The sequence below is a fragment of the Coregonus lavaretus genome (assembly GCF_964263955.1).
Source record: "Coregonus lavaretus genome assembly, contig: SUPER_35_unloc_6, whole genome shotgun sequence".
Taxonomy (NCBI): domain Eukaryota; kingdom Metazoa; phylum Chordata; class Actinopteri; order Salmoniformes; family Salmonidae; genus Coregonus; species Coregonus lavaretus.
In genome coordinates this window covers 260,932-274,269 of record NW_028167176.1, presented here as the reverse complement: position 1 = coordinate 274,269, position 13,338 = coordinate 260,932, and the positions used below count along the sequence as shown (strand labels likewise).

General features: G+C 42.4%; 1 protein-coding gene across 1 annotated transcript; it reads left to right on the top strand.

The window, feature by feature from the left end:
• The first annotated feature begins 197 nt into the window (after positions 1–197).
• LOC311110484 (uncharacterized protein) lies at positions 198–11,529 on the top strand. Its single transcript, XM_084189043.1, has 4 exons — positions 198–514; positions 841–977; positions 1,367–1,570; positions 8,772–11,529. The coding sequence occupies exons 1-4, from the start codon at positions 217–219 to the stop codon at positions 9,993–9,995; spliced, it is 1,863 nt and encodes a 620-aa protein (XP_084045169.1). The 5' UTR covers positions 198–216; the 3' UTR covers positions 9,996–11,529.
• Positions 11,530–13,338: the final 1,809 nt, after the last annotated feature.

Here is a 13,338-nt window from a genome sequence, read left to right as displayed (position 1 = left end):
CCGGTACAGTAGGTGGCGCATATGATTACATCAAAGTAATGATGAGGAACAGGAAAAATAATCTCACCAGCAGCTAGCTACAAACAAAGCTAGCTAGCTATCGATGTTTAGTTTCTGATATGATTGTATTTGTTTAATAGCTTGCTAGATAAATCATAATATAGAAAACATAAAGACTGTTTTCATATTGAAACGGGGCCAAAAGCGTCTTGGACAATGTCGGGTTCCGTGGTAGACTTCCAGGCGCAGATAGCCTCAATCATGGAGGTGCTAGCCAACGCGGCTGTAACCGAAATCTGCAAAGTTGTTGACGATGGCTATGCGGTTGTACACATGGAGATGTCCCAAAGTCACAAGGAGAACGAATTTCTCCGGAGGAAAATGAAGTTGATGGAACTTCAGATCGCCAGGTTTCGGGCTGAGAGAACAAAGTTTTCAGAGGGGTCCGTCCACAATCGCTTCCATGGAATACGCCTGCTGAACAGACACAACAATCGAGAGACTGCAACGACAGGTTGGTGATGATGGTGAATTTGACAGTGTGCACATAGCCTAAATTACATTCATCTTCAATTTGACCCCATCCAACAATTGTGTTTTACAAAGTTCAAAGAAAGCATAATACAGCCATGATTTATGTAATGTCAATACAGTTAGGGCCTAGAGTTATTATTTACATTCTATATAGGATGTATCATGCTTACTTTGTACTGTCAACACAGCTACGATCCTTCTAGCTCTATTGACACATAACATACGTCATGAACGTATTGTGCTTACTTTGTACTTTGTAAAACACTCGATGGATGGGGTCAAATTAACCTCCCCCTTTATTTCCAGGACCTACTTGGCAAAGCAGAGCCAGACTTTCCAACAGGAGTTTTGGGAACAGCAGCATTCAAAGAGACAGACAGCCCATAGACGTGGACCAAGAGGATGTCTCTCCATCAAAGCATATGGATGCTACAAGTGATGAGGTAACGCCCAATTTTAACAGCTGATTTCAGTCAGTCACAGACCTATGTCTGTTTTAGTCTCGGACACCAGACACTTCCGCCTGGGGATGAGGTTATGTCTGTATAGACGTGTGTGCCAGCACATTATAACCAGTGATGTGCGCGTGAGTAAAGTAACACTCCCAATGCCTTCAATGCATTTTTGCGCCAAAGGTTTGTAAATGCTTGCGCAAAATACAAATGGTGGAGTTTACCCTCCACAACCCCACTGATTACAACACAATAACAACAAGGCAACTACTATGAAATTCACTAAATCCCATGTCATGCCAATATCTCCATTCAATAGATAGTGTATGCTCTGTCTTTCACTCACTCACTCACTCATCTCTCCCACTTAACCCCATCAGCAGTCAGCAGAGACAGAGGATGGGGAACCAGACCTGCTGATCATCAAGGATGACGGGGAAGCAGATGACCAGGACTCTAGGACCAGCCACCCAGCCAGAACAGTGGAGGGCAGCAGAGAGCCAACCACCCAACCGGATGCAGCCACCACCGTGGACACCGCCCTCCAGCCCAGAGGCAACAACAACATCAACACCACTATGGAGGTCAGTGGATCTGACGCCGTCCTCCGCCAGTCAGAAACAGGGAATGTGAACCAGGGACCACAGCAGTACACAGGATTTGAACCCAGAGCAGAGAGACAGAGTCTGGACACAAAGTGTGACATGAAGGGGGCCTCAATCTCCTTAAGGCGTCAGCTTGCTTCAGTTCAGCTGGTGCTCGCATACTCCCTTAAAAGACCTTCGCTTGAAAAACGAGAAAATAGTACTGTTTGTCCATTTTGAAATGCCGTAGCCGGCCTACACTTCTTCAAAATAGTCCGAATTCATCTAAGATCAAATTTAATGACACATTTTTGAGTTATGTTTTTGCCAGAGACCTTACTCCCGCAATTTTACATCTAACTAAGATGTTTTGTGCAGTAGTTTTTCAATGAAGAAATGTGCATGAAAACGAGTCATCTCTCGTTAAATGACAACAAATACTTTATTGAAGAAACCCTACTGTGGACCAATCACTGACGAAGTGGCATAGACTTAATCTCCGAACTTCGGCATTTCTCCAGAAAACGTTTTGTGTGCCCGAACAGCCGAATAAACCTTCACCGAAGTCCAAAACAAACAAAAACGTCATAATATACAGTGAGGGGAAAAAAGTATTTGATCCCCTGCTGATTTTGTACGTTTGGCCACTGACAAAGACATGATCAGTCTATAATTGTAATGGTAGGTTTATTTGAACAGTGAGAGACAGAATAACAACAAAAACATCCAGAAAAACGCATGTCAAAAATGTTATAAATTGATTTGCATTTTAATGAGGGAAATAAGTATTTGACCCCTCTGCAAAACATGACTTAGTACTTGGTGGCAAAACCCTTGTTGGCAATCACAGAGGTCAGACGTTTGTTGTAGTTGGCCACCAGGTTTGCACACATCTCAGGAGGGATTTTGTCCCACTCCTCTTTGCAGATCTTCTCCAAGTCATTAAGGTTTCGAGCCTGACGTTTGGCAACTTGAACCTTCAGCTCCCTCCACAGATTTTCTATGGGATTAAGGTCTGGAGACTGGCTAGGCCACTCCAGGACCTTAATGTGCTTCTTCTTGAGCCACTCCTTTGTTGCCTTGGCCGTGTGTTTTGGGTCATTGTCATGCTGGAATACCCATCCACGACCCATTTTCAATGCCCTGGCTGAGGGAAGGAGGTTCTCACCCAAGATTTGACGGTACATGGCCCCATCCATCGTCCCTTTGATGCGGTGAAGTTGTCCTGTCCCCTTAGCAGAAAAACACCCCCAAAGCATAATGTTTCCACCTCCATGTTTGATGGTGTTCTTGGGGTCATAGGCAGCATTCCTCCTCCTCCTTCAAACAAGGCGAGTTGAGTTGATGCCAAAGAGCTCCATTTTGGTCTCATCTGACCACAACACTTTCACCCAGGATTTCAGTCCTTCACGGCGTAGTGTGTTACCAATTGTTTTCTTGGTGACTATGGTCCCAGCTGCCTTGAGATCATTGACAAGATCCTCCCGTGTAGTTCTGGGCTGATTCCTCACCGTTCTCATGATCATTGCAACTCCACGAGGTGAGAACTTACATGGAGCCCCAGGCCAAGGGAGATTGACAGTTATTTTGTGTTTCTTCCATTTGCGAATAATCACACCAACTGTTGTCACCTTCTCACCAAGCTGCTTGGCGATGGTCTTGTAGCCCATTCCAGCCTTGTGTAGGTCTACAATCTTGTCCCTGACATCCTTAGAGAGCTGTTTGGTCTTGGCCATGGTGGAGAGTTTGGAATCTGATTGATTGATTGCTTCTGTGGACAGGTGTCTTTTATACAGGTAACACTCCCTTTAAGAGTGTGCTCCTAATCTCAGCTCATAACCTGTATAAAAGACACCTGGGAGCCAGAAATCTTTCTGATTGAGAGGGGGTCAAATACTTATTTCCCTCATTAAAATGCAAATAAATTTATAACATTTTTGACATGCGTTTTTCTGGATTTTGTTGTTGTTATTCTGTCTCTCACTGTTCAAATAAACCTACCATTATAATTATAGACTGATCATTTCTTTGTCAGTGGGAAAACGTACAAAATCAGCAGGGGATCAAATACTTTTTTCCCTCACTGTATGCACGAACTCTACCGGACTGTTTCTGCTGGGAAGCATGCAGACGCCTTAAGAGCTTCTTTAAATACAGGCACCCATCTTGACACAGGAAATGTAGGTGAGGCCAACAAAGCTAGTTGGTGCTCATTGGCAAGCCTCCATAGACACTCTGAAATACCAGGAAGAGGAGCTCAACAATCAGCTCATACCTCACTTCCTGTCGGCCATTTTAGACCAAGCTCCTCAACTTCCTCTCACTCTAGTAATCTTGCCACAGACGTTAGACCTGGCAACGTAGAACAACCGTACGGTTGCCCGAGCTGCAATAAGAAGTTTGTCCAAGAGAATTACTTGTGGCGGCACGCTGTCATCCACACCAGAAAGCGGCCGTTGTCTTGCACCTTGTGCGCCAGCAAGCTCCAAATGCACCAAAACATCCACACTGGGGAGAAGCCCTTCAGTTGTGCACAGTGCGGGTGCAGGTTCTCCCACTCCAGCAATCTGAAAAGACATCAGAAACGTTATCATTGAGAACTGACACAGATAGGGCCGTGACGATCAAGGAATTTTGGATGAAGATAATTGGTCACCGTTTATAACCGTTTGAATTGCAAAAGACACACATTTTCTCCTTCGCTCCTGACTTGTTTCAGCAAGGAGCAACAACGTTTCATCATGTTGGAGAGTCCATGTTACAGCAGAAACCATAGAGATCCTATTAAATTACTAGAGGGGCTATGTCATGAACCCTCAAAGTTCTAGAATGGTTGTTACTAGGTTCTACAGCCACAAAAATGGTTGTATCGTAAAGATTCATGAAAACCTTCAATTAAAACAAAAAATGTCTGTATAAATAGACTCTAAAATATATCCAAACAGACCATAAATGTCTCAATGTTTGTTTTCTTGGAAACCTGTTAATGTTATAATATGACACAATATCAGTACTTATTGCATTTACAACTTGTATAAGTCCTATCATCAACTGATTTCAGCCCGTGTATGGCTGTGGATTGACTGCATTGTTTGTATGGAATGTTGGCATATTGGCAGTTAATTTGAACAATTATTGGAAATCATTCAACTTAAACTGGCTGGCTAGCTAGCTACTGTGCAAATGCCCGGCCGTCCTGTTTTCAGTCAGCTGTTTGTTCCAAAAAAAAAGAACATTATTATATACAGTACCAGTCAAATGTTTGGACACACCTACTCATTCAAGGGTTTTTCTTTATTTTCATTATTTTCTACATTGTAGAATAATAGTGAAGACATCAACACTATAAAATAACACATATGGAATCATGTAATAACCAAAAAGAGTAAAATACCAAGTCCATATTATGGCAAGAACAGCTCAAATAAACAAAGAGAAATGACAGTCCATCATTATTTTAAGACGTGAAAATCAGTCAATACGGAACATTTCAAGAACTTTGAAAGTTTCTTCAAGCGCAGTCGCAAAAACCATCAAGCGCTATGATGAAACTGTCTCTCATGAGGACCGCCACAGGAATGGAAGACCCAGAGTTACCTCTGCTGCAGAGGATAAGTTAGAGTTACCAGCCTCAGAAATTACAGCCCAAATAAATGCTTCACAGAGTTCAAGTCACAGACACATCTCAAAATCAACTGTTCAGAGGGGACTGTGAATCAGGCCTTCATGGTCGAATTGCTGCAAAGAAACCACTACTAAAGTACACCAATAAGAAGAAGAGACCTGCTTGGGCCAAGAAACACGAGCAATGGAAATTAGACTGGTGGAAATGTGTCCTTTGGTCTGTAGTCCAAATTGGAGATTTTTGGTTCCAACCGCTGTGTCTTTGTGAGATGCGGTGTGGGTGAACGGATGATCTCCGCATGTGTAGTTTCCACCGTAAAGCATGGAGGAGGAGGTGTTATGGTGTGGGGGTGCTTTGCTGGTGACACTGTCTGTGATTTATTTAGAATTCAAGGCACACTTAACCAGCATGGCTACCACAGCATTCTGCAGCGATACACCATCCCATCTGGTTTGGGCTTAGTGGGACTATCATTTGTTTTTCAATAGGACAATGACCCAACACACCTCCAGGCTGTGTAAGGGCTATTTTACCAAGAAGGAGAGTGATGGAGTGCTGCATCAGATGACCTGGCCTCCACAATCCCCCGACCTCAACCCAATTGAGATGGTTTGGGATGAGTCGGATGGCAGAGTGAAGGAAAAGCAGCCAACAAGTGCTCAGCATATGTGGGAACTCCTTCAAGATTGTTGGAAAAGCATTCCAGGTGAAGCTGGTTGAGAGAATGCGAAGAGTGCAAAGCTATCATCAAGGCAAAGGGTGGCTATTTGAAGAATCTCAAATCTCAAATATATTTTGATTTGTTTAACACTTATTTGGTTACTACATGATTCCATATGTGTTATTTCGTAGTTTTGATGTCTTCACTATTATTCTACAATGTAGAAAATAGTAAAAATAAAGAAAAACCCTTGAATGAGTAGGTGTGTCCAAACTTTTGACTTGTACTTTGTGTGTGTGTATATATATATATATATATATATATATATATATATATATATATATATATATATATATATATATATATATATATATATATATATATATATATATAAAAGCGGTTATGACGGTTAATTTAACTTTCATGACGGTCTTCATCCATAACCATCGGATAAATGGTTATACGGTAATTGTGCAAGCCCGAGACACAGAAGCAAAAGATTCCTATGGAGAAAAAAAAGCTATGGATTAGCTTTATGTCAGTTAGGTTAATGCAATACGCTATGAATAGCACTACGCTATTTTTATTATTATAAAGTATATCATTAAAAAAATATAGATATATTAACTCTGCATCGTTGGGAAGGGCTCATAAAGTCTTCACCCAGTAAAGTCTTCACCCGTTGTATTCGGCGCATATGACAAATAAGACTTCATTTGAAAGTCCTGCCTACTTCCTGGATCATGTCCCTCACTGTTTTTGAATGGGATTCAAGAGTAAATATACCAATTCATGAAAACACTGTCTTTTAAGATACAGTGCATTCGTAAAGTATTCAGAACCCTGACTTTTTCCATATTTTGTTACATTACAGCCTTATTCTAAAATTGATGAGGAAAAATTTAATTTAATCCATCTACACACAATACCACATAATGACAAAGCAAACGTTTTTTTTTGGGTGCAAATTTATAAAAAATTAACTGAAATATCATATTTACATAAGTATTCAGACCCTTTACTCAGTACTTTGTTGAAGCACGTTTGGCAGCGATTACAGTCTTGCATCTTCTTGGGTATGACACTACAAGTTTGGCACACCTGTTTTGGGGGAGTTTCTTCCATTCTTCTCTGCAGATCCTCACAAGCTCTGTCAGGTTGGATGGGGAGCGTTGCTGCACAGCTATTTTCAGGTCTCTTCAGAGATGTTCGATCAGGTTCAAGTCTGGGCTCTGGCTGGGCCACTCAAGGACATTCAGAGACTTGTTCCGAAGCCACTCCTGCGTTGTCTTGGCTGTGTGCTTAGGGTAGTTGTCCTGTTGGAAGGTGAACATTTGCCCCATTCTGAGGTCCTGAGCACTCTGGAGCAGGTTTTCATCAAGGATCTCTCTGTACTTTGCTTCGTTCATCTTTCCCTTGATCCTGACTAGTCTCCCAGTCCCTGCCTCTGAAAAACATCCCCACAGCATGATGCTGCCACCGCCATGCTTCACCGTAGGGATGGTGCCAGGTTTCCTCCAGATGTGATGCTTGGGATTCAGGCCAAAGAGTTCAATCTTGGTTTCATCTGACCAGAGAATCTTGTTTCTCATGGTCTGAGAGTCCTTTAGGTGCCTTTTGGCTAACTCCAAGCGGGCTGTCATGTGCCTTTTACTGAGGAGTGGCTTCCATCTGGCCACTTTCCCATAAAATCCTGATTGGTGGAGTGCTACAGAGATGGTTGTCCTTCTGGAAGGATCTCCCATCTCCACATAGGAACTATGGAGCTCTGTCAGTGACCATCAGGTTCTTGGTCACCTCCCTGAGCAAGGCCCTTCTCCCCCGATTGCTCAGTTTGGCCGGGCGGCCAGCTCTAGGAAGAGTCTTGGTGGTTCTAAACTTCTTCCGTTTAAGAATGATGGAGGCCACTGTGTTCTTGGGGACCTTCAATGCTGCAGAAATGTTTTGGGAACCTTTCCCAGATCTGTGCCTCGACACAATCCTGTCTCGGAGCTCTAAGGACAATTCCTTCAACCTCATGGCTTGGTATTTTCTCTGACATGTACTGTCAACTGTGGGACCTTTATATAGACAGGTGTGTGCCTTTCCAAATCATGTCCAATCAATTCAATTTACCACAGGTGGACTCCAATCAAGTTGTAGAAACATCTCAAGGATGATCAATGGAAACAGGATGCATCCAAGCTCAATTTCCAGTCTCATAGCAAAGGGTCTGAATACTTATGTAAATCATGTATTTCAGCTTTTTATTTGTAATACATTAGTAAAAATTTATAAAAACCTGTTTTCGCTTTGTCATTATGGGGTATTGTGTGTAGATTGATGAGGAAAAATGTAATTTAATCAATTTGAGAATAAGGCTGTAATGTATCAAAATGTGGAAAAAGTAAAGGGGTCTGAATACTTTTCGAATGCAGTTTATCTCAAATTATAAACTGGGTGGTTCGAGCCCTGAATGCTGATTGGCTGATAGTCTTGGTATATCAGACTGTATACCACGGGTATTACAAAACATATTTTTACTTCTCTAATTACGTTGGTAACTTATAATAGCAATAAGGCACCTTGCTGGTTTGTGATATATGGCCAATATACCACGGCTAAGGGCTGTGTCCAGGCACTCCATGGTGCGTCGTGTTTAAGAACAGCCCTTAGCCGTGGTATATACAAACCCCCTCGGGCCTTATTGCTTCATTATATTAGTGTATTCATTTACTTCTATCCAATGTCTCTATGAAGGTTTTTGCGCAAAATACAAAAGGTGTTTACCCTCCACTACTCCACTGATTATAACACAATAACAACAAGGCAACTACTATGAATTTGACTAAATCCCATGTCATGCCCATATCTCCATTCAGTAGATAGTGTATGCTCTGTCTCACTCACTCATCTCTCCCACTTAACCCCATCAGCAGTCAGGAGAGACAGTGGGAGGGGAACCAGACTTGCTGATCATCAAGGAAGAGGGAGAAGCAGATGACCAGGACTCTAGGTCCAGCCACCCAGCCAGAACAGTGGAGGGCAGCAGAGAGCTAACCACCCAACCGGCTGCAGCCACCACAGAGGACCCCGCCTTCCAGTCCAGTGGCCCCAAAGGCAACAACTATAACAACAACACCACCACTATGGAGGTCAGTGGATCTTACGCCGTTGTCCTCCAATCAGAAACAGGGACTGTGAACCAGGGAACCCAGCAGCACACAGGAATTGAACTCCGAGCAGAGAGACAGAGTCTGGACACAAAGTGTGACATGAACAGGGATCTCACTCTCCTAAGAGATTCTTTAAACCAGGTGTGGAGAGAGGTAGTAGTGACTGATGATGGTGCCTCTGCTGCTCATACTAAAGTAATGGACCTAGGGAGTGGCCCAGTGGGCCCAGAAATGCAGACTAGCTCTGCCATAGAAATGAGAAGTGTAAGGTTAGAAAACCACAGGTTCCATTCCTCATCAGAACATGTGATAGTGATTGACTCTGTATCCAGTGGGCAGCAGGTAGATAGAGATTTTGAGTGGGGTCAGGTGGGTACAGCTACTACACCACAGGTCAATGGGACTGGAAATAAGCAGGGAGTGGGAGTGTTTAACAGAAACGCACCAATGATTCACCTCGATTCGATGAGAGACAACACAACGCTATTGGTAGCACCCGCTTTCCATCCCACAGAGAAAAATACAGGCACCCGTCCTGACACAGGAAATGCAGGTGAGGCTAACAAAGCTAGTTGGTGCTCGTTGGCAAGCCTCCATAGACACTCTGAAATACCAGGAAGAGGAGCTCAACAACCAGCTCATCCCTCACTTCCTGACGGCTATTTTAGACCAAGCGCCACAACTTCCTCTCACTCTAGTAATTTCGCCACACACATTAGACCTGGCACCGTAGAACGACCGTACGGTTGCCCAAGCTGCCATAAGAAGTTTGTCCACGAGAGTGACTTGCGGCGGCATGTGGTCATCCACACCAGAAAGCGGGCGTTCGCCTGCACCTTGTGTGAGAAGAGCTTTGTGTCCCCCAGCAAGCTCCAAGTGCACCAGAACGTCCACACCGGGGAGAAGCCCTTCAGTTGTGCACAGTGCGGGCGCAGGTTCTCCCACTCCAGCAATCTGAGAAGACATCAGAAGCTTCATCATTGAGAACTGACACAGAATCAAGAGATTCCTATGGAAAAAAACTATGGATTAGCATTATGTCAGTTAGGTTATAGCAATACGCTATGAAAGTCCTGCCTACTTCCTGGATCATGTACCTTGCTGTTTTTGAATGGGATTCAAGAATACATAATCAAATTCATGAAAACGCTGTCATTTAATATATACAGTTAGGTCCAAAAGTATTTGGACTGTGACACATTTGTTTTGGCTCTGTACTCCGACACTTTGGTGATATTTATGATTTTTATGCCTCTAACTTTCTCACTCATCATTATTCACGATTCATAAATGATTATCTGTAATCATGGTAGCATCCACATTAATGTAGAATTGTTAAGAAACACATTCCATTCTTATTTACAATAAAAGTGGCTCCAAAATGAAACAATACATTATTTACCATTCACAGCTTCTACCCTCAAGCCATTAGACTGCTAAACACTGCTACCCAGACTATTTGCATTGATCCCCTTCTTTTACACTGCTGCTACTCGCTGTTTATTATCTATGCATAGTCACTTTACCCCTACCTACATGTACATATTACCTCAAATACCTCGACTAACCTGAACCCCCGCACATTGACTCGGTACCGGTACCCCCTGTATATAGCCTCGTTATTTTATTGTGTTACTTTTTTTCTACTTTTTATTTATTTATTTTTTGCAAATATTTTCAGTTAAGGGCTTGTAAGTACGCATTTCACGGTAAGGTCTACACCTGTTGTATTCGGCGCATGTGACAAATACAATTTGATTTTATTTCTATTGGGTACAAAATGTTCTGAAACACAACCAAAACAAACTGCAGATGCATCCAACAAGTTTGTAGAGTCACAAGCTTGATGAAGGTAGGAATATCGCACAAATATGATCAATGGCTCATTCGATAGAAGACAACCTACCGCGTTATGACATTGGCAAGTATTGAAATCTGACGCGTATGCTCTTTTTCGTGATCTAAAAGTCGTATTTGTCATACCTTCCAGTGTAGTGAGAGCGATTTTATCGCAATGCAACGTCATACCTGACAAATGACACTTCTTGAACCGCCTATAGCTCCGATACACATGAAAGCACATGACCCCTGGTATCGATGGAACATATTCTTCTTCTTCGATGAGGTTTAACGACGAATGGCATCCAATTTGTTGTATTACCGCCACCTACTAGACTGGAGTACAACTCCCTTATATTTTGCTTGAAAAATAAAATAAAGAAATACCCTGCCATCTAACACTACACTCACAAATTAAAAAATATTATTAATAATTAACACCACCCTACTCCACTATTTAAATATATTCATTCCTACCTCATGCCCTCAACCTGAAATGATGGGACATCACCACTTAACACTCCCCGTAACTCTTCTGATGTCAAGTCTCGCACACCCAAATACCTCTCTGCAGCTGCCACCACAACCTCAATTTTCTTTGATTTACGTTCCATCCCTGCAGTACAATTAATAACCATTGCTATAAACGCTAAAAATCCAATCTTATTGAAACATATATCACTTGTTGGCCTATCCCTCTGTACTGGTACATATCTACTACCCCCCCCCCCCCGACCCATCTTCCTCTACTTTCTTCACTGCCTCAGCATATGACAACTTCTTCACTACTCTTACCTCCCTCTCTCGTACGGGACATTTCTGATCCCCAGCCCCATGGACACCCCGACAATTAGCACATACCACTACTTTCCCCAATGCTACACATTCCTTTGTCTCATGCCCTTCTGCACACTTCTCACACCTTGGAACCTCCCTCCTACACATTGCTGCCACATGCCCATAAGTTTGACACCTGTAACATCTTAATGTATTTGGCACATAAGCTCGTACAGGATAACTTATGTATCCTAACTTCACTTTGTCAGGCAAAGACTCAACTTCAAAACTCAAAAGAACAGACAATGACTCTTCTGTTTCATCACTCTCACCTGTTTGCGTTGCACCAAACACCAGGAATCTTCCCCTTCAGTTGGTCAACTTTTACATTTACTGCTACGCCAGTAATCACTCCTTTCAATGGCGCCCTTTTCTTGAGAGCGAAACAATTCACAATTCTTTCCCCCATTTGTTTAACTCTGAGCGCCTTCTCCCTCTGACCAACAGAAACAAAAACAATTATCACTAGACCACTTCTGGTTACCCTCACCGATTCCACTATACCCAACGCTTTTTTCACCCACCCTGATACCACAAATGGATCAGCCAAAAGGCAAGGGTCCACTCTTTCCAAAAACTTCACTCCTACTGTCACAGACTCATCTTTATCCTGACCCTCTGTGCAAGCCTCGGGCTCCGAGTACTTCACCACACCTACCACCTCCGTTTACATCACCCTCATTCACTTCCATTTCTCCTCCTGTCTTCAGCTCACTTTGCTACCATTCTTCTTTACCAAACCTTCTCCCTTTTTCCTGCCATTTTCCCCCCGACAAGCTCACAATCTTCCTCCCTCTCTCTCTTAGACCTCCTCTGCCTCTCTTTTTCCCTCCATTCCTCCTCCGTCATCCAAGTATACGTCACCTTATGATAATACTGCACTTTTCCTAACATACATCTGTTTCTTGCTTTCTCAAGGGACGCCATTTACGAGGCTCTCACAAATCCTGACAAACACTTCCTTCCTTCTTCTCCTGTTCATGGCTGCCCTCAATAGAACAACACTCACACAAAAACAATATAACATTAAAAATGGATGAATCTTTCCTGTGAAGCTGACAGTCTGCAATTTAATCTCATAGTCATTGTATCATTTCAAATTCAGTTCTGGAGTACAGAACCAAAACAACAACAAAAAATGGTCACTGTCCAAATACATTTGGACCTCACTATATTTATTTATTTTAATTTATTTATTTAACCTTTATTTAACCAGGTAAGGCAGTTGAGAACAAGTTCTCATTTACAACTGCGACCTGGTCAAGATAAAGCAAAGCAGTGCGATTAAAAACAACAACACAGAGTTACATATGGGGTAAAGAAAACATAAAGTCAAAAATACAAACAGAAAATATATATACAGAGTGTGCGAATGTAGTAAGTTATGGAGGTAAGGCAATAAATAGGCCATAGTGCAAAATAGTTAAAATTTCGTATTAACACTGGAATGATAGATGTGCAAATAGAGATACTGGGGTGCAAATTAGCTAAATAAATAACAATATGGGGATGAGGTGGGCTAATTTCAGAATGGCTGTGTACATGCAAAGGTGTGTGAATCATGTTGGACATATTGGAATCAGAATAAAATTGATTTACACCAAAAGTCTTTATGGGCATAAGTGTTTTACGCAATTCTGATTTTAAAAAA

Coding starts and splice junctions, on each gene's coding strand:
- LOC311110484 (XM_084189043.1), top strand. CDS start 217: ATGTCGGGTTCCGTGGTAGACTTCCAGGCGCAGATAGCCTCAATCATG. Junction 515..840: donor TCGAGAGACTGCAACGACAG/GTTGGTGATGAT, acceptor CTTTATTTCCAG/GACCTACTTGGCAAAGCAGA. Junction 1,571..8,771: donor ACATCAACACCACTATGGAG/GTCAGTGGATCT, acceptor TAACCCCATCAG/CAGTCAGGAGAGACAGTGGG.